General features: G+C 36.6%; 1 protein-coding gene across 2 annotated transcripts in view; it reads left to right on the forward strand.

Annotated features, from left to right (window-relative positions):
* ADAMTS6 (ADAM metallopeptidase with thrombospondin type 1 motif 6) overlaps positions 1-22,791 on the forward strand; it is a 339,960-nt gene that overhangs the window by 186,005 nt on the left and 131,164 nt on the right. For both annotated transcript variants that reach the window (XM_021007265.2, XM_021007269.2), the window contains exon 10: positions 16,870-17,016. In XM_021007265.2, the coding sequence (XP_020862924.1) occupies positions 16,870-17,016 (147 nt within the window). The remainder of the gene's footprint in view (positions 1-16,869; positions 17,017-22,791) is intronic.

The following is a 22,791-nucleotide window of genomic DNA, read 5'->3' on the forward strand; positions in this document are numbered from 1 at the left end:
TGTCCTATTCCATAACTGTGAGTGTGCCCCCAAGGCTCTGTCCTGGGCCTTTTCTTCTATTTCTACACAGTCTCTCCCTTGGTGATCTAATTAACTCTCATGATTTCAATTACAATTATTAGGTAGTATTTGTTGCATCTATTAATAATTGGTATAATATTGATTTGTCAATAACAGTACTAGCTTAAATCACTCAGCTATATTAATCTCTTCTTCCCAACTAAATTGTGAGTTCCTTGCAGGCAGGTCTTGGATTTTATAATTTGTGTCCGTCATTGGACAAGTAGGTGGTGAAGTGGATAGAGCACTGCGCCTGGAGTCAGGAAGACCTGAGTTCAAAGACACTTACTAGCTGTGTGACCCTGGGCAAGTCCTTTAACCTTGTTTGTCTTCGACTCTTCATCTGTAAAATGAGCTGGAGAAGGAAATGGCAAACCATTCCAGTGTCTTTTCCAAGAAAACCATAAAAGGGGTTACAAAGAGTCAGACACAACTGAAAATGACTAACCAACACCACCACAGGACCTGGCATAGAGCAGTAAGCACTGCATGTGTGTAATAAATATCCAGTATATGAACAAATGTTAAGCTCAACTGGTTGGCTGGCAATAGTGTGACTGTTTAATAGTCTCATTTTATCCAGAAATCTCACTGTAACTTAACTGACTTGAAAGACAACCATGCCACAATGATGGTAACCACAGAACTGCTGCCCAGTATGGGTTTCTTGTTCTAAACCCTTTTCCTCCTCGAGAAAGCCAACACAACATTTCACATAAAAGGTGGCTCATTCGATAAAGGGAGCCAAAATGAACTGAGCCCTAATGGCACAGGGATGAGTGATACCATTTCCAAAAGGAATCTTTTCCCACAGAGCTAAAGCTGTTCAAACTTACTTTCTTTATAGATCTAGCATCCAGGAAGGGCTGGAGTGCAAGTGAGAGACTACAGAACTGTAGGAAAGTACTAACTTTGGAACCAAAAGTCCTGTTTCCAATCCTTACCTGCTTTGTTAACTGGAGCAAATTACTTGATTACTCTCTGAACCTCAGCTTCCCCATCTATAAAATGGGAACAGCAGTCCTTGAACTACTTATCTCATAGAACCACATTTTGCATTCGCTCTTATGGAAGGTGATTGTTCTACCACAGAGTCAAGAGACTAGTTTTTCAGGCTAATGTTCACCCTCAGAATAGCATTTCTTATCAAGATAAGCTTTAATGACTGAAATACACCATTTAAAAATGCTTGAGTAACTAAAAAGTGACCAAATGAATTTTCTTCAGACTTTAAAGAAATCTTTGCTTCTTGGCTAGGAACAAACATAAGTCCAAATGGTAATTTCTGAGGTGAAAGTTCTAAGCCTAACGAAACCATGAGTTAATGATATAATTGCAGAATTATATTCCTTACATGGCATTGCAGGATATGTACACTCACTAATCTATTGTCATACATTTATTAAGTACCTCCTGTGTTCTAGGCACTGTGCTAAACTTGGATGAGGGAGAGAATATGTACATAGAAAGGCAAAAAAATTATCTGTCCTCAAGGTCTTACATTTAATGGAAGAAGATAATATGTAAAAAAAACAGGTACACACAAGATATGTATAGAATAAATGCACTAGCAACTGTAGGAACTAGGAAATGCTTCTTACAGAAACAGAAGGTGAGATTTGGAATGTGTCTCGAAGGAAGCCAAGGAAGATAAGAGACAGAGATGAGAACGGAGAGTATGAAAGTAGTCAGGTATACAATATCCAAAGTGGTAAAAAGATGCCAATGTTACTTTTACTAATGAAAATTTTCTACTAATCAAGTGAAATATTTCTGTTGTTAGTGTGATATTTACAGCAAATATTCTATTCATACTAATGACTTTGGTTTTAATCTAATGGTTTCTCCATAACTTTATAATTCGCAAAATTGGTAAAATGAAAAATATTTAAATATGTTTGAAATATGAAATACTTAAACAGAGCTGGGCTACCTTTATAAAAGTGCTCCATAAACTTATATACAACATCATAGTATCCTGATTAAAGTCAGTAAACCGAATTTTGGGAGAGTATAGCAACACTATCTCTCTTCTGTTCTCCTACTGCTAGAGTTCTGTACCTTGAGGCAGTAGTCTTAGTTTAAATCCAGCCTCTGATATTTACTAGTTATGTAACCGTGGGCAAGTCATAACTTCTGTCTGCCTCAGTTCCCTGAACTGTAAAATGGGGATAATAACAGTGCTTACCTCCCAGGGTTGTGGTGAGGATCAAATGAGGTAATATCTTTAAAGAGTTTTATAGACCCTAAAGCACTGTATAAATTAGATTTTTTTTATTATTATTAATCATTTATCATCATCATCATCATCATCATTATTACATAAGTCATTCAGTTCTTTTTTGAAACTCTGGAGTCCTTTTTATGTCTTTTCAAGTTGTTTTTAAGCTTAATTTTCATGACTTGAAATCTAAGGAAGATTTTTGAAAAATTCTCACTTGGAGGAGACAGGTCTGTATTTTTCTTCTAGTTGAGTGAATTGTTCTCAGCTTGCTTCAGTGTTCTGAGAATCAGGAAATGGTGATTTCCTTCCTTATGCCTTGTGTCTACCTGCATGTCTACTGCAGTTGTAAAAACACGTAGTACTTCGGTAAATATAAAAAATACTTCATTGGGACCGTGGTAATAATGATTTATTGCCCAAATAGACTGAAATGGCATAAATATGGGGCTTATAAAAACAATTCTGGTTTCTGTGATGTGGCTAATTTTTTTTTAAACAATCTTGTTCTTTATGGAAAATTTATTTCTCAGTTTAGCATTACAAGATACTAAAATCATTAGTCTTACATTATAACACTAGTAATCAGGGAAATGGAGTGTAATAAAATTTCACAGATCTTAACAGATGTGTAAGAAAACTTGAATAGATGGAGGTTAAAAGAAAGGTTAGAGCAACATTCAGGGTTCAGTGAATTTGGTTTCCTATTTTCAAGGGAAATGTGAGAACAGACATTCACCTTTCCCTGTCTCCGAGTATGCACGAAATCCAGTTCTCTTCATTTCACAGGAGAACAACTCTGATCAACCTTGAAATCTTTTCTGGGATATTCCTTATACCTTACACTTGTTCCTTAAATGAAGCAAAAGAAATGCTTGCAATGAAAAGCCATATTATGGGTTAGAAAGTAATTTTTACCTTTTTTCCAAGTTTTTGTTTCTGTCAAAAAGGAGATTATTCTTACATTATAATAAAGATAAACACAGAAAGGAATGTGAGAGGAAGGCAAAGCTCGCAAGGTGCCTTCCATTTGTTTGTCTCTTCTTCAAAGTAGGGTGGCCATTCCAGGAACGAGGCTTGGAAACAGAGTTGTTGGTGATTCCTAGCTTCCTAAACAAGGACTCATTCCTGGACCAGTGGCCCAGGGCATGTTTTTCCCTGTCCCTTGAAGGCCAGCCATGTACTGATTTAAAGAGCTATTGTATGATTCCGTTAGCCAGTAAAAGCTTTCCATAGGGGTATTTGTTAGTGTATCCTAAGACCCAGTGACACAGACCTCTCTGCTGTTCCCTCCCCAAGAATCTCCATCTATTTTCTCAGTTACATATTCACAGGCTGTTCCCAGTACCTGGAGTTCTCTCCCTCTTTGCCTCTACCTCCTGGCTTCCCTTATGTTCCAGCTAACATCCCACCTTCTAAAAGAAGTCTTTCCCAATATGCTAGTGCTTTCCCTCAGTGATTATCATATCTTGTTTGTACAATTCTTAGTTGTTTGCCTGCTGTCTCCTCCATTAGATTGCGAGCTCCTAGAGGGCAGGGACTGTTTTTTGCTTTTGTGTATGTGTGTCCTCAAGGATTTGCACAATGCCTGGAACATAGCAGGCACTTGATAAATGCTAATTGATTTGACTTATTGGCAAATGTGGGGTTACATTTTTATAAATCAGCAACTGAAAACAGGAAATACTGGGGAAGAATACTCAATTTCTATTCCATTAGCTATAGGGTTAGAGTTAACCTCATAGCATTAGTGCCCTAATTGTTCTACTGAACTCTGAGGTAATTTTATTGGAAAAATGCAATTTTATAAGGGGAAACAATTAAAATGAGTTTTGCTGAGTTAATCACAGAAGGCAAAATGAATTACATAAACCTAAATAAACTTACCAGTTTTCTTTCATAAAAGCAGGTCCCAAGAGTCTTAATGCAGTTTAAAGGTATTAATACTAAGATTTTTGGGATGCTCTGTATTATGGCAGTATTAAAAACTATGGGCTGTAAGTACCAGGTGAGATATTGATCATTAAAAGGTTCTAAAGAAGTCTTAGAACACTAGAGCATTAGAGAAAATTTAAACATGAATATTCTGACCAGCTCCACAAATGAATAGCAGCAGATGATACGATATATAAATATTTGTATACACGCATATATTCATGAACTTCTGGAAATACGTATAATTTATAAACACCTGGAGCTTTAGTCCAAAAGTTAGTATGATAGGTGGATTTGGAGGACTTCTGACTTTGAAGAGTTGTTTAAATAGAGTAGGAAATCATTTCCAATTTCATTGTGTTTTAGTCTTCACACATCGGGAGCTTGTATTGGCTCAAAAGAAAGGGAATGACTTCATGAAAATGGTGTTGGTTGAAGATGTTAATCAGAAGCCAAGGTAATTGCTTAGTGTCCGTTTCAGTAGCTCTGGTTTGAAGTAATGAGTTAAACAGGATGGTGTCAAAGGAAATAGAAAGGAAGAGATGAGTCCAAGAGACATTGTTGAGAAAAGATCAGTAAAACTTGAGGATGATTGTATTCGTACCAGGGAGAAGAATTATAGATGACTGTCAGGATCAAGTCTGTGTAACCAGGTCTCTCTCAGGTCAGGCATCCTTGATTCTTGTGAGGGGCTGCCATTACTTCATGCTGTACATTTCACCTGCCTTTTGTGTATGTCTTCTTATTCTCTCTTCCTTTCTTATACAACATGGTTCCAAGTGGTAGTACTTTTCCAAATTAGATTTCACCTCTGGGTCTTTGCAGTAACTGTTTTTCTAATTCTTTCCTAATTTTAGGTTATTTTCAGTAGTGCTTTGGATCAGTGGTGACTATGCCATCTCTTAGTGAGAGTAAAGAATGTATAAAAATGAATGAACATGCAGAAGTGTCACTTAATGATCTTATTCCCTCCTGGAAAGCATTAACAAAGAAATACTCATGCTAAATGAGAAAATCGCTATAGTCAGATCCAGAAACAGTCTAATTCTCAGATTTTCTGGGTTCTAACCCCCATCATTAAATCCTTCTATGCAAGATTAAAACCCTATGGTCATCTATTTCAGTAAATTGGAAAGGAAAGTATGGGTCGAATTTAATCCTAAACTGTGGTATAGAGAGCACATTAGTTAATCTGAGTAACTATTCTATTGAATAGCCAATAAATCTTAAAGTAGCAGCCAGATGTGGCCATAGAAGGGTCTCTGAGTATGTCTCTTAAATCCAGAGCCTGCTTTATCAGGCTTTGATAAAGTACACTGACCTTCATTAATATTTCATAGCCAGGGTTGAATATGGATAAAACAAGAGTCACAGATATTACTGATGGAAAAGAATTTTGAAAAAGGGGATCCTTTTCTTCTTGTATTTTGTTGGCACAATTGGCAGACCTAATTCTAAGATGTTAGTGTAGATGTAATAATATTTTGAATTACAATTATCTCATTACTTTTTCAACTTAAAAAGAAAGTCAATATACTCTACTCGAATCAAATGAGATTGAATGAAGTATTTATAAAGTGCTTAGCACAGGGCCTGGCATGTAATAGGTGCTTATTCTCTTTCCTTCCTGGCTAAGCAACATTGGTATGCTTAGATCATATAATTGTGTCTTCTATTTTTTAAAAAGCTCTAAATGAACCTTTTTTGTTTTTGTTTTTTAAACAATCATTGGCACATGCAGAGTGTACTTTCAAACCCTACTATTTAGCCAAAAAAAAAAAGCTAAACAAAGTTTATGAAGAAATGAAGTACCATGATTGTCTAACAAAAACAAAGATGTTGATATATTAGTAACATGATTATCTTCTGCTTTTAAATTCAGATTGCTTAGGGACAGAGATTAAATTAGTCACTTTAAAGATTTTCTTCAGCTATACAGATCCTCTGCTTTGAAAACATCTGTTATGATTTTTAAAAGACTCTCCAGACTAAATGCAAAATTAAATTTATACTCATTAAGCCATGTTTACTCTTTCCTGCCCCCCCCCATGAAACTTCCAGATGAGCCATTGAGACTGTGCATCAAAATCAATGGTAAGATATTATTCAGTAGTACAGGATGAATTCTGTTAGTTTTATAATGGTAAGTTGACATATAAAATGAAGACCAAGCAAACTCTTTTTCTTAGCCCTAAAAATAAAAAAAAAGTTAAAAAAAAAAACAAATTCTACTCCTTTCCAGTGTAAATTACACAACTACCATGTAAGGGCAAGAAATTTATTTTTGTCAAATACCATTTCAAATGAGATAATACTCAAGTTATGAGCAAAATTGCCAACCCCAAATTAAAAAAATGACAAAAAAACCCTTCCATTATGTTTGTGACATGAGTTGATAAATATGGTATGTAGAAACTCCTGAAAGTGTGAATATAGACTTAAGAACATACAAATAGTTTTTTGCTATATATCCTGAACCTTCTATCTACTCTAAAGTCTCTCTGGATGGTAATAATAATAATAATAGTAGTAGTTAACATTTTTATGGTACTTAACTACGTGTCAGGTCCTGTGCCAAATGAAGCTGTCCTAGGGTAAGAGTGCTATCAGACCCAAAATCTAGAACTGTCTTGTGCAACATTTCTGACCTTTCTTTCTCTACAGGGGGATCATTCATTTGCCGTAGTTTATCCCCTCAGATAGGGTGAGCCTGTGACTTGTGAACATTTCCCCATATCTCACAGTTTTTCTGTGGACTATTTCCCAAAGACATGATATTTGTTTTCTTTCTCTTGGGCATTTTAAAATCCGGTCATTAAAAGAAGGAAAAAAAACATGTGTAGGTTACGAGATTAACCAAGTTGAGTTTGTTTGTTTATTCTCACTTACCCAACAGATCTCAGCTATATCTTTGTGTCTTCCTTATTTTCCTGCTGTCATTTAAATTATGCTAAGAGGTATTTCCCCCCTCTCTGACAAAATATTCTGATAGTTTCTTTTGTCCTTATACTTGATGGAATCTCGCTTCCCTGAATGCTGATGATCCAGAATTCTTCTTGGCATAAAACTAACTGTTGAAGCAAGTAGGGATATTAAGTCTAGACAAGAATTGTGGTTGGGGCACTGTTTGTAAGCATTCTAAGGATTGTTTTGTAGATGAGGGAATGGACTTATTCTATGTGACTTCAAAGGGCAGAAAAGAATCAGTGGGTGGAAATTAGAGGGACACAGGTTTCAGCTCAGTATAACAAAAAAAATCTAGTAATAAGAGCTATCAAAAATTCAGCTCTTCCTGGTGAATCTTGGTGCATATTTCTCCAATACCATTGTTTTAACTTAGAGATTTCATTTTATATGATTTGGTAATGACAAAATTAAAATTGCAGCTCAGCATATTTAAAAATTATTTTGAGGCAGGGGCAGCTAGGTGGCACAGTGGTCCGGAGTCAGGAGGACCTGAGTTCAAATCCAGCCTCAGACACTTGACGCTTACTAGCTGTGTGACCGTAGGCAAGTCACTTAACTCCTACTGCCTCACCAAAAAAAAAGTTTATATTGTAAACAATCTGGTTATATGTAAACAATCTGTAAATTATAGGCTTATTTGGAACATTATTTGGAATAAGGTTATCTTGTGGAATTTTTTACTTGATATCTTCCTCTGATAAAGAAATGAAAAATAATACCCCATGTTGTTAGTCACTAGTCAGCATGTCTTGAGTCCCCACTTGGTGCAGAGCAATGAAAAGATGCTATGATTACTGTTTTTAATGAGGGGATGAGGGGCTCTGATAGTGGCTGTTGGGAGTGGAAGAGAAAGATACCAGTGGCAAACAAAACAAAACAAAAAATAAAACTTGATAGGGCCTGGTGACTGATATGGATGGAGAGGAAGGAGGACAGAGCCAAAAGTGATAATTACCACTTTGGAAACCAATGACTTTCTACCCAGTAACTAATTATGGGAAATGCCATTTGGTGAATGGAGAGAATTTTTTAGCTTCATCATTGGATTAACCTTTAAGTATACCATGAACAATTGTACATTGTCAGATCAATTACTTAAATCAGAAATGTGTCATAGACAAAATTGAAAGATACATGAAATGAATATAGCTCATGGTGGCATCTTGCAGTTTTAAAAAATCACAAGTTAAGTGTTAATGCTTAGTTTTTTATGTGAATCTGTGATTTCATAAGTGTTGGAAACTTCCAAGGTAAAATCTCCTCCATTAGTGCAGCTGGACAAATCATTTGTAACTTAAGAGTTTTAGAGGGTTGCCCAAGGCAGTGAGAGGTTAAATGACTTACATCTACTAGTAGCCATCAGAGGCAGGATTGAAAAGAAATGGTCCATGCCTTCAAAGAGCTTATGTTCTACCAGCGGAAACAACATGTATACATATAAGTAGATAGATACAAAATACATAGAAAATAAAGGAGGTTTTTTTCTTTTTTTCTTTTTGTGGGGGAGAAGCAATAGAAGCAAGGACAATAGGAAATATCTTATGAGGGAGGTGGTGCTTGAGGTAGACGTGCCAGGAAGTGGAACTAAGGTGGGGGGGGGGGAGAGGAGATATTGTAAACATAGGAGATAGCCTGTTCAAAAGCGTGGAGATGAACAATAGAATATCATGTGTTAAAGTCAGGAAGTGGGAAGTTTGACTAGACTGGAGAGTGGATGACAGTGAGGAATATATAACATGTCTGGAAAGGTAGGCTAGAGCTAGATTTTGAAGAATTTTTACAAACAGAGGAATTTGTCTTTTATTCTAGAGGAAATAGGGAGCCGTAGTTGCTTCTTGAGCAAGGTAGTGGCATAGGCCTGTGTGTGAAGATCCTGGATCAAGGAAGGGGATGAGAAGGATGGCCAAAGTACAGGCAACAACATGTTTTAGAAATAGCCAGAGTCAAGCTTCGCCATTTTAATTATAGAGTCCAGGGTTTTTGCCATTTACATTCTTGTAATCATACATATTATTTTCTTGGTTCAACTTACTTTACTCTTCCTTAGTTCAAATGCATGTTTCTCTGAATTACTCATATTCATCTTCTTACAGCTGAATTATATTCCATTATACTCTTGTACCACATTTTTTTCTATTTTTGCCATTTCTTAATTAATGAACACCCACTTTGTTTTCAGTTCTTTGCTACTACAAAAAATACTTATATAAATATTCTGGTATAAGTGAGATTTTTCTTTTTATCGTTGACCTTCTGGAATATATGCCTAGCAGTAATATCTTTGGGTCAAAGAGTATGGACATATCTATTCCTTTTTTGAGCATAATTCCAACTTGTTTTCCAGGAATTTTGGACCAGTCCACATCTTCAATGTGCTTCTCTTTCCTTGGCTCCTCCAAAATGGCCCATTTCCAACTTTTGTTATCTTTGTCAATTTTCTGGTGTGCTTTCACTCAGTTCTGTCTTTCCTGTACACTAAAATACGAACTTCTTTTCCTGTTATTCAGAACTCTCCACCATCTGCTTTTAAGCTACCTTTCCAAACAATTTTTTTTAACAGCATTGCTATTAAAGTAGTAGATTAGGGCAACATTGTAGACATAGTTAACCAAAGTACTCAATGCTGTTCTTTTGGAAAAGATGGAGACATGATTTAGATCAGAGTACAGTCAGATGAATTCAAAATTGATTGATTAGCCAGACTTAAAGATTAGTTATTAATGGTTTGGTGTCAGCTGGCAGGAAGACTTCTTGGGAGGACCTCAAAGGGCTGGCTGGCCCTATGCCATTTGGGCAGGGGGAGGGAGAAGGAAATAAGTATCTATTAAGCACCTACCATGTGCCAGTTATTGGGCCACTTTACAAATATTATCTCATTTAACATTTTTATCTGTGACTTGGTTAGATGGCATTGCCTTCATGTCAAAGTTGCAGGTGACACAAAGCTAAGAAAGATAACTAACATACTAGATGTTAGAATTAGAACCCAAAAAGACCTTGACAGACTAGGTCACTGATATGAATCTAGTAAGATGAAATTCATTAGTGACAAATGTAAAAATCTCATAGCTGGGCTCCAAAAACAACCTCACAAGTACAAGGTGACAGTGGCATGGTTTGACATCAGTTTTTGTGAAAAAGATGTGAGAATTTTTGTGAACGGCAAATTCACAAAGCAGTGTGATGTGAAACCAGTGGAGCTCGTATGATCTTGAGTTTTATTAAGATAGGCGTAGCTTCCAAAAATAAAGAGCTTACAGTTCTTCTGTAGTCTACCCTAGTCATACCACATCTGGGATACTGTGTTTGGTTCTGGGCACCATAGTTTCAGAAGGATATTTTTAAGCTCAAGAGTATCCAGAGAAGTGCAACCAGGATCATGCAGCACATTGACTTCCTGTCATATGACAATCCTTGGAAGGAACTGAGATTGTTTTGCTGCAGCAGAGAATGCTCTGGGAACATGATAGCTTTGTCCAAAGTATTTGATAGGCTAACATGTGGAAGAGGAATTAATTAGGCCCCAGTGTGCATGACTAGTAGCACTGGGTAGAAGTTGCAAAGAAGTAAATTAGACCTGATTTTAGGGAAAACTACCTAACAATTAAGGCTTCTAAAAAGTGAGATGGGATGCCTTGGGAGGTAGGGAACTCTGCTCACTTGACGTTTTCAAGCAAAAGATGGATGACCATTTTTGAGGTTATTCTTGTTCAGATATGGCTTAGACTAGATGGACTCTGATGTATCTGCCTGTTCTAAAATCCTGTTATTCCAAGATATGCTTGGAAAGTGAGGCTAATGTACTATGGAAAGCTTTGGACTCTAGGCTAAGGCATACTGAATGGGCCACAGGAAATTACTGATGTCTTTTCAGAAGAGTGATATGATCATATTTGTGCATAAGGAAAAAGACTCTGGCAGTGGTAGAAGGATGGATTAGAGGGGGAGAGACTAGAAACAGGATGACTGATTAGGAGGCTATTATAATAGTCTTGGTGATGAAAACTTAAACTCATTATCTGGCAGAAGAAATAAAAGGAAGAGTACAGATGTGAAATACATTACCAAGGTAGAATTGACTATGAGAATTGATGGAAGAGAAGTCAAAGATAACCAGGAGTTTGTACATGGGTGATTAGGTGAATGATGGTACCATTGAACTAAAAAATAATGTAATATAGTGGAAATGCCCCTGGTTTTGGAGCTAATTGACCTAGGTTCAAATCCTGGCTCCTTTCCTCACTACTTAGTAACACTGAGCAAGGTATATAATCTCAAAGAGCCTGTTTCTTTTGTGACATGAGGCCTTTATACTAGCTGATTCTCCATTTTCCTCTAGTTCTAAGTGTGTGATCTAATGACAGTTGTCAGAACGAGTTTTGGAGAGGAGATAAGTTAATGTGTGTACATGTTATGCCTGAGTCATCCAGAGGACATCCAGGTCAATATATCATATAGACGGTATTAATTGAAAGTTTGGAGTTTAAGAGAGAGGCTAGAGCTAGACATACATATTTGGACTTCATTTTCTTAAATGTGATAGTGAAGCTAGAATATGAGGCTGCCAAGGGAAAGAATATAGATAGAAAAGAGAAAAGGGCCAAAGACAAGGCCTTAGGGTTGGGAGGATTGGAGTGGATGTAGACTTAGGGGTTGAGAGGAAGAAGAGAAGCCAGCAAAAGATACTGAGAAATAGCCAGAAAAGTAAGAGAAGAGTCAGTGGATTTGAGTGTTACGCAAAACAGGGGAGGAGAGAGTATTGAAAAATAGAGGGAGATCAACAGTGTCAAGTGCTACAGGTTTGTTAAGGGTGATGAGTACTGAAAAAAGGTTATTGGGTTTGGCAAGTTAATGCTCACTGGTAATTTTTCGAAGACCAGTTTAAATAAAGTGATGACAGTGAAAATCAGGTTTCGAAAGATTGAGGTGTAAATTGGCCTTAAGGAAAAAGTGACCTCAGGTCTAGACTTATTTTTTTAAATGGATAAAGGAAAGTGAAATAGATCAGTGGTTAGAAGGATTAAAGGAGTCTTTTTTAGGTTTGGAGAGACTGGAACATATTTGTAGGCAGACAGAAAGAAGCCAATGGGGAGGGAAAGGTTGATAATTCACTAGAGAGAGGTCAAGACTGAAGAGCAAGATCCCAATGGCTGCATAAGGCAGTTGGCAATATTAAGGGCCAAGGTGGCAAGACTTCCTTGTGAAAATCTCAGGTTGACTTACATTGATAAAAGAGAAGTGTGTATATTAAAAAGTGTGGAAATTAACACCTTATGTATCTTGAAGACTACCTAAGGAGATAACTTTAATATGACCAAATCTCTCAAAGAATCAGGGAAGAAGTATTCTACTTTTTGGTTTGTCGTGTACGTTTGTACATGTTTACATGTATGAGTATGTGTTCAAGTTTTATTTTCCTTAGGGACTTAGATGATGAAATAAAGAACTTGCTGATTAAATTTTCAGATGCATTAAAATGGGGTGACTAGTGTCTTTGAAGACAGGATCTCACTTCAAACTGACTGTTTAATTGAGCAAGTTTTAACATAAAATAGTTTCATGAAGACAAATGTGCAGACAAAAATGCATTTGGAAAGATAAGCTAATGATCAACGACAGAGCAAATTGATCAGTGTTCAATAATATAGTGAGCTACAGTGAGAACATCACTGTCCTTGGTTACAATCGTTGGAAGCACATCTGCTAACATGGGTGGAAAGTGGGGAAAGGGCTAACTTTAGAGTCAGTATAAGACCTATGAAATAAGTAGAAAGAAGGCTGAACTTGGAACCAGGAGAGACCTGATTTGGAATCCTATGCCTGAAACATAGTAACTTTATAGACCTGATTGAGTGACAACTTTTTGAATTTCTGTGTGCCCACCTGCTCTGAGGACAGTATTTTTACAAATTTTATTGCTTTGTGAATGTGAGTTGTTATTTTCTATGTCTTTCTATTTTTAAAGGCCTGGCAGAAATCTTATGTTTCTTGAAAAGAAGCATTCCTTGACCACTCTAGCCCACATTGATTTCTTCTTTTTCTGAATCCTTCTCTCTCTTATTACCTGTCCCCCCATATTTAACATTTATTTTGAGTGATATCTTGTGTTCCTAGTTGTTTTACGTGGATTAATTTCCACAGGGGTACAATGACTACATTTTGTACTCTCTTCATAAACCACATGAGATCTTGCATAGTATATTGAAGGCAACCTGTTTAGACTTAGTAACTGTGATCTACAGTTAAACTGAGGCACATGGAGAGAGGTTCACTGATTTGCTCAGGGATACTCTCTTGTAAGCATCAAAGGCCTGACCTGAACCCAGGTCTTCTTGACTTCAAGGCCAGAGTTCTACCCCTATGTTTCTTCTCAGTACTTGGTAGGTACTCAGTAACTACTTGTTTGTCCTTCTGTTGGTTGATTGGGTTGATAGATTGCAGTATGGCCCTGCCTAAGATTGCAAGAGATGGACTAGATGACCTCTTAAGGTTCATTCCACTCCTGAGATCTTATGGTTCTAGGGCAAACAGTAGAAAAACAAAGGGCCTAAAGTCAAATGAGACAAAATAATTTTTGTGAATACAACACAGAAAGGGTATTTGGGATGAAGAATGGGATTGTTGCTAAGTAAGCAAAGAGGCCAAGATAGAAAATGCCCAAGAACAAAATGATTTTAGAAGTTAATAAAACATATAGAAACAAAAGTTTATAGAGTTAATGATTAATTAGAAACTGGGTAAAGCCATAGATGGGCTGATAAGAAATCAGTAAAACAATACTGGCTACACTAAATACCAACGATATATTTTATTAATCACTGCTCACTTAGTTCAGAACAATTGAAAATCTCCTCATACCTCCTGAATCAGTATTGTTAATTTTTCACAATGAGTGTAGAGGATTGGTGACATACCCAGGAACTGGAAATGAGCTTGGGGAGCATGACTTTTAGAGAAAAATAGGAAAAATACTTTGAGGATATCCATTCTAACTGTAATATGTAATAAAGCATTATTGCAACTATAAGAAGTAATCTATTATTTGTATAAATGACCTTTTGGAAAAAATTCTGTTTAAAATCATAATTAGAAAATAGCTTGACGCCACCCCTGGGCATATGCAAAACTCCACTGCTGACTTTTCAGTTCCAGAAGGTGGAAGTGAATCTTGTCTATCTGAATTGCCCAGTCTGGAGCCACTCCTCAGGCCAAGGCTATCTGAGAGTAAAGTCAGAGGTATTGGGGGGAGCAGGTATCATCCTGCCCTTGACCTCTGAATGTTTGCCTTGAATGCTGCCTTGGCAGTGAGATGATAGTGGAGAAGCCCAGAAAAAGTATGTATCCCACACAGAGAGGTAAAGAACAATAATTAATGGGGGAAGGTAATTTGTGATTACAGAAGTATGGCACCAAAAAAACCAAGAAAGGGTTAGGGAAGCGGAGAGGAGTAGATTCTGGTGACAGCAAATATTTAATTATATGCTACAGTGAAGACTGATGGCAGGTTCAAATTTGGCCTCAGACACCTGGTAGCTGTGTGACCCTGGGCAAGTCACTTAACCCTGTTTGCCTCAGTTTCCTCATTTGTAAAATGATCTGGAGAAGGAGTGGCAAGCCATTTCAGTATCTTTGCCAAGAGAACACCAGATGGGGTTATGAAGAGTCAGATATGACTTAACAACAACAACAATAACAACAATAGTATGTACATTCACAAATGGATGGTATTTACAGAAAAACAAAGAAATTATTTGGCTGAGTGAAAATGGTCATAGGAGGCATTATATTAATGTTTAAAACTATTCTGTCATATTTAAAGTTCTACAAAGAATATTGGCTGAAAATTGACTTAGATGATGCTATCAAGGCCCAATCTTATTTCAACTCTATGTACACCTCTTTTACTATATGCAGAATATACGATATGTATGTACTATATTACTATAGTAATATATACTACATATTCTATATTATCATATTTATAATATATAATATATATTACTATATGTATCTTACACCTCTCTTATTATATGTAGAAAAATGATTCAGAGCTGAATAAAAGACAACATACTCTGGAAACATCTTGTGTAGACCAAGAATGCTAGGGGAATTGATGTATGCTCTATAGATGAGATTTTATCTAAACATTCTGCCCCTCCTGCCAGATACATAGCAAATAAAAATTTTTTATCCGGTAGTCAGTACTTCAAGTTCTAATGCTGCTGTTGATTAACCATGTGACTAGCCAGAGAGGTAATCCTTTATTGTGAACTTCCAGGATTTGTTCGGCAGTAGTTGCAGATAGTTATTCTAAAAGAGGTGTGGTGCGGCATATGAGGTAGAAAAGCCAACTTGCAATCAGAAATACTTGGATTCAGGTTACATATATTAGCTGTGTGATCCTCAGCAAGTCATCTAATCTCTCAGTGCAGCAGGCAAATCTCTAAAACCACAAATGACAACATTTGTTCGTCTGCTGTGGTAGGAGTTTCTATGCCAGGAAGTTCCTATACCAATGAAAACCAAAGGTTTTCTCCCCTACTGCACCCCTTCCCCATCAATTTGCCAAAACACTAAGAGTCTGAGTTTGCATTAAATCATAAGATTTAGAGTTGGAAGAGACCTTAGAAGTCATCTAGGTCAACTTCTTATGCAGGAATGACTCCTCACAATGCAAGAGTGAGATCTTGAGGAAAAGTCTTTAGAGAACAATGAAGGGGATCTTCTGGTTTTGATTGTGGGCCTCAGAAATGATTCCAGTGTTCCAAGGACTCCAATTTGAGATGAGTTTTCTCATTCCTGACCCCAGCCTTGTAGGTTTTAGTGGGGAGCACTGAATAATGACCAATTACAGTTCTGTCCTGAAACTGAAAGGAAAGAACTGGAGGTCTAGGAGACTTTGAAGGTTCTCTGGCACCCTCCACGTGGGTACTACTTCCACATAGTCAGGTTATGACCCCTTAACACCTCCTTCCTTCCCTCCTTCCCTCCTTCCTTCCTTTCCTTCCCTCCTTCCTTCCTTCCCTCCCTCCCTCCCTCCTTCCTGGCTTTATGATAAACATAATACATTAATAGAGACATAGATCAGGCAAATGTGTTCCTGTGTTTTGAAAAGAAAAATCTGAGTTCTGTTTGTAGATATAGAGTTTATTGTGGGATAATGAGAGGCATCTTCCACTTGGGTCAGCCTATCAAAATACAAGATTCATAAGCTAGTGTTCAGATCTTTTATGCATGGAAATGATTTTAATATCCTTACTGGAGAATTCTCAGATAAGTGGCACACACATGATAATCTTTATCAACCCCAGACACAAATTGTGTTTAGCTTGAATGGAATGTAAAAGAATTTTGAATCCTAGATATCTATTTCTACCAAGAAAGGCTGTATAGGACAATGGAGACCACAGACTCTGAAGTCAGAGAGTCCAGGCTCAAATCTTACCTCTGGTGCTTTCTTTCTGTTTGAACTCAAGCAAGTCATTTAATCTCTGGGGCCCTCAATCTCCTTTTCTGTAAAATGAGGGGAATGGAATCGATGACCTCTGAAGTCCCTTCCAGCTAACCTATAATCCTAAGATAGATCATGTATTGGATCTGATTCTATAGGAAAATTATGTATCCTTTTTCTCATTTCCACTTTTCATTTTCTTGTCTCTTTCATTGTTGATTCTCTTTTTGGACAGTTTTGGGATGAACCATGATGGAATTGGAAATTCTTGTGGGACCAAAGGTCATGAAGCAGCAAAACTTATGGCAGCTCACATTACTGCAAATACCAACCCTTTTTCCTGGTCTGCCTGCAGCAGGGACTACATTACAAGCTTTCTAGAGTAAGTAACCTCTGGAGAGGACTGATGAATTTTTCCACAAATAAGCCATCTATAGAAACCCAATCATTGTCTCTAGAGCTTCATATGTCGTATGATGTGACATTAATAGAGGTCCAGTAACATGTCGCAGGCTGTTTCCAAAATTATCTTTATATGGTGGCAAGTTCTTTTTCCTCCTTTTCAAATGGTATTATAATAGTCTGCTAAATAGATTTCAGAGGAGCTGGAGCAGGAATATGGTTGGGAGGTTGTTAAATATATGAGTGATTAAGTATTGTTTCAGAAATAAGAAGCTATGCCATGCAGAATTCATACTTATGTGATTTCCTTATTATATACAAACAAGTTATATGAAGATGCTATAAATTTTAATAAAAATTCATTGATAGAAAAACAGAGTATCACAGAAGTTTGAGAGCATTTAATAAAGAGAGAAACCCTATTGGTCTGAATATAGGCCAACTGACTTAAGAGAAATTTCTTTGAAAGGAAAATTGCACAAGCTACATTTGGGATTTGTATAAGGTCAAGCATGGCCTGCATGCATACCGATACAGTAAACACTCAGGGAGTTAGCCCTTAGAGACAATGAAAATGTCTCTTTGCCAAGATCAGAGACTAGCTAACAAATGACTTTTAGCATCTTTCCAGCATTTGAGAACTATTTTGCTGGTCCCTTCATGCATGTTGCAAGAGTCTACTTACTTCAAAGGGAAGGTTATCAGTTAGCAGAGGTATACATTGCCCCAGGAAAGCAGATGTTCTCCCAGTTCTCACCTATGGAACTTAGTTTGAATAGCATCTTAGAGGTTTCAGAGCTTTGTTGTCATGCCATTAACCTCAATTCTTTTGTGTAAAGTTATCCTTGAAGGTGAAGCACTTTGTGAAGAAGGCAGATTGACCTAGAGAAAATTTGGGCAGTGAAGGTTGTTTTTGTTGCTGTTGTTATTGTTTTAAGAAATCAAGTTTACCTAAAGTATATGTTGGCATGATCTCCCTTTACAGATTTTATTTTTTTTATCTTGAGGATTGTTTTACTTAAAGAAAAGAATCCAGTAGTTAAAATGTAATAGGCATGTTATAGCATGGTTTGTGTTAGTGAATGGGTTCAGATATTCTGAAAGTTGAATCATGTTTCCTGATATCTCAAAGTTATATACATACAATACAGCCAGATCCTGATTAATGCAAATAAGGAATCCCATGAAGTGGTCACATGTATTCAAATTTTCACTGTTCACAGTTATGGTTATGTAAAATATGGTAATTGGTTCCAGCCCACTGGAAGTAGGCAGTGCAAGTTTGAATAATGTTGCTACTTTGTGGGAATTTATTATTGGCACTAATCAGTTCCTAACTATATAAGCTTGTTGTAGCACAACTTTAAAAAAATAATTTTTGGTCTAGCTTTCCAACACTAGTGTTACAAAAGAACTTCAGTGAATTAATTAAAATAAAAATATTTAAATGGACTAGAGATGAAAGTCAACTTAGAAGACAGTACTTCTCAATACTTCTCCAATATTTCAAGAGCCCATGTTTTTGTCATTATGTGTCCTTCTTCTGTTGAGGCAGATCTCAGTGGTTCTATAGCAGATCTTTATGATTTCCTGTGGCAAAAATAAAATAAAATAAAAATGTCATTTGGTAGAATAAACTTCTGGTAATGAGCCTCTCTTAACTTAGCTAGGGTGGGCCTCTGATGATGCACATACTACCTTTCCAACTTGGTAGGGCTTGCCAGATTTTGTGCTCTGTCCCAAATTTTGGGGAGTCTCTTACTCCCGTGATGTCAAATTCAAGGCAAAATGGGAGCCACTACACCATAATAAGGATCTTGTGGGCTGCATATTGACTTAGTTTTAAAATGCAATATCATTTTTGTTTTATTTTTATTTCATTTTTCTAAATATTTCCCAATTATGATTTAATCTGTTTGGCCAGCATTTGGAAGTATCATGGACTGCATGTGGTGGCCCAGGGGGCCAAATGTTTGCCATGTCTGACTTATCATCCAAGTAGGCCTTTAGTGAAGGATCTATCATATGACCAAGAGGCTCTTTCTAATCTCAGTAATAATTGACTATACTATCCTTTGTTACATTGCCTACCAAGAAAATTCACACAAGAATAGCCTCAGGGGCATTTGTAACCTAGAGCAGTCAATATCATTTTGCAAAAATGATCTAATCCCAAAAACCAAAATTTTATATTTAGGTAAAAATTTTCTATTTCTCCAGTCAAGATGGAACTGGAACCCCTTCCATGACAGCCCTCACTTACCTAGTAAATTTAAGTATCTGTCACTAGAAAGAGAAATTGTGTGGCAATATCTGTGAATGCCTGTACATTATCTAGGGTTTAATTTTTTAAGAGATTTAATGAGGCTTAGGATTCATTTACAGTGTCCTTCTGCCTGATTGGCCTCAATACATGGGCTCAATCTGAACACCTGTTAGAATTTGCTTAACTGAAACCATATTGTGACCACTCTGTTACTCCAAAAGAGAGTTTGTGAATCAGTGGCCAAATCCAGCTCAGTCCCACTGATTTGGTGAGATTTGCCAAAATAAGTAGAAGTTGCTGTTGTGGAACCAAATCCTTCCAAAGCAGCATTATTCAGGCAAGAAGTTTGGACTTTTTCCAAAGGCAAAAGAGTGAGTGAATGAGATTAATCAAAGTATAAAGGGGAGCATTGGTGCAGTGGAAAAGGCATTGCATTTGGAGTCAGGGGACCTGGGTTCAAATCCCAGACCTTCAAATTCCTGCCTGTATGACTTTGGGCAAGTTACTTCGTTATGTCTTGGTCTCAGTTTCCTCATTTTTAAAATGAGGGATAGAACTAGATGAATTCCAAGGTCCCTTCTAGCTCCAAATCTTGTGATTGTTGTGAGAGTAATGAGATTATTAATCTTAGAATTTATGAAAATATTCCTATCTCACAGAATCAAAGAATCAAAATTCACAAAATTCTTATTCCAAGTAAAAAGTGAGTATGAGAGACAATTGGTAGAGACCTGGGAGAATGTTGCTTTTCATACAAAGTAAAAAATTCTAGTGACAATCTGACCAAGCATGCATTTAAAAAAAAAGTTCAAGGCCCTTAAAATAGACCAGCTCACTGGAGTACAAAGGCAGAAGAGTGACTTCAGTGGATTTTTCTTCTTTCTTATTAATACTCTGACCTTAATTGCTTCAATAGCTACATGTGTTATTTTTTAAAATATAGAGATAATCTGATCAGGAATTATGATTATGTTTTAAAGTTGGCTCAGGAAGGCTCATAACATTTTATTTAGTTTCTTTCCTCAAGAAAAAGAAACCTTGAAAGATGAATTATTAAAAAAACCTCAGCCCAGCCAACAAAATGCATACTTTTCTCTCCTTAGTGCCTGCCTAGGCCAAAGATGACGATGAATTTTAACAATGAGCTTTCTATGATTTATGGAGATTTGCTATTCACTGTGTTGGGCTGAAAATGATTCCTTGACCATAAAAGCCAGTAGAGTACAAGTTTCTCTTGTATCATTCTGAAACACTGAGTGCTGTCAATCCGTCAGGAGGTGGTGTTTACCAACTCCCAATATTTTTTTTCAGATTTCTTAAACTCGGTGATTCAATAAGTGGTTCATGAATCGCCCAGAAGCCGTCCTGATTAAATAATAAAGAACCCATTTCCGTTAAAATGGACGAGTTATGCCAGCTTCTGATGTTTTCCCCGACGACGGCTTTGCAGGTAGTGTCCTTCCTATCTGCCTGCGGGACTATTTTTTTTTTTTAACTTACCAAAAAAAAAAAAAGTAAAGAGAAGATGAACCCGGTATTATGACTCACACCCACTGATGACCATGGGCTGATCTACCATGCAGTGGAGGGCAGCCAAAAGGAATTTAGACTAGTTTTGATATATTTCCCACTATTTAGAGGGAAGATAGAGTAATTTCAAATAGTTTTCAACAATTCCTGGGGCTTCTCTGAATCAAGCAAAGCTTTATTTAGATTAGGGCCTGTTAAAATTGTTTAAACTGTTAAGAGAACCATATCAGACTCTTTCAGTTCCAAATTAAATACACACTAACCATTTTCACAAAAAGCATGGATGCTGAAAGTGTGGGGAACAAAATTATTATCTAACATCCCAGAGTGAAGTAGGGAAGAAAAATTGAAAGATTGGCTCCTGAGAACCAGCTGTCATGAAGGCTGAAAGAAGAATTTCAGGGTGACCAAGACACTAATTAATATTTTTATAGGTTAGCCATATTCAAAGGCTAATGTCAATCTACTATGCAAAAAAATAAGCCAATTAGTGGCTAGATAGACACTTGTAGAGAGATGGCCTCCTTGCAGAATGAAGAATTTTTGACATTTTTATTTTGTTTTTTAAATTTTAGTGTGCCTTAGAAAATAACTTGATAGTCTTCCCTCCATTTTTGTGACAAGTTTCTATTTTTATTATGTAACTTTTCATGTAGCCATATTTTAATGATGTGTGAAAGAAAGAACAAGGACAAGTTAACTAGGATCAGCATGGTTCTTGCAATCTGAAAAAAATCTAGTCTGATTACATTGATCTTGGCTATCATTGAGTATAGCCACCCAAAAGATGAAGGCATTATTCTCAGTACCTATAGTACTGAAGAAATGAGAGGTTTGAATCAGGATGATTTGAGATAAGGAATAATGCAATCCCAATTCTATGTCAAAATTGATAGAAAAGCTCCTATAGATGTAATTTATCTTTCTACATGATAGATTATGATAATCCTGTCCTTTTTTTAAAAATGTGTTGGATTTTTTTGGTGTTTTTTTTGAGGTGGCATGAAGATATTATATTTTTCATAGCAAAGTTTTGAACAAAATTAAAAAGAACCATTTGACTGAACTGTTTTAGATTAGAGGTCTGAAAATCAGAGTGTAAATTGTCTTAGTGAAAGCAAATTGAAAAACATGATCAGAGGAATCGTCATATACTCTGCAAGTCAAGTCAAGTTCATATATTGACCACACGAGAAAGTGTGAAAGGCTGAACCCTGACTAAGTTTGACAGTGAGAAAGACTATTTAGCAAAACTACAAATTATGATTGTTTTTGTTCTTATTTTCCAGGCTAATTATCTATGTAAGAAAGATAATATGTCTGAGATAGAGTTGTGAGAACATGAAAGTATTATTGACTTTGAATTCCTGGTGTGAAATATGATACTTGTAGAAAAGCAAAATGCTACCAGAATGCAGAAACTCTAACCTAATCACAAAATTAACCTGGAGAGTAGAAGTGTAAATGGAAATAGTCCTTGAATTTGCTAATTTTCTTCTCTATTGTGGATGTAAACTGGAGTTTGTTCTTTAATTATGAAACACATAAAATCATAGAATCATAGATTTAGACCTGGAAGGGACTGCAGAGGCTTTTTAAGTCCCACCATTCTTTTTACAGATGAGGAAACTAAGGTTCAGGGAGGTGAAGTGGCATGCTTTGCCTTTAGATCCAGCACTTTTTCCACTGTACCAATAACATGGAAGAGTATAAAGGAATGGAACTGAAAACGAGTTAACTAAGTTCACTTCCTGGATTTTCTACCATCTTGTCATATGACTGTGGACAATTCAGTGAACATCTCTGTGCTTTAGTTTCCTCAACAATAAAAATGAGGGCATTGCACTGGGTAAACTTTAAGACTCCTGGAATTCTAATATTCCATGATACCATCAATCCTATGTTTTCTGGGCTGAATATATTAGGACCAAGGATTTGAGGTTGGTAAAAAATCTTTTG

This window comes from Phascolarctos cinereus, unplaced genomic scaffold (assembly GCF_003287225.1).
Source record: "Phascolarctos cinereus isolate Bilbo 61053 unplaced genomic scaffold, phaCin_HiC Scaffold_4;HRSCAF=312, whole genome shotgun sequence".
NCBI lineage: Eukaryota > Metazoa > Chordata > Mammalia > Diprotodontia > Phascolarctidae > Phascolarctos > Phascolarctos cinereus.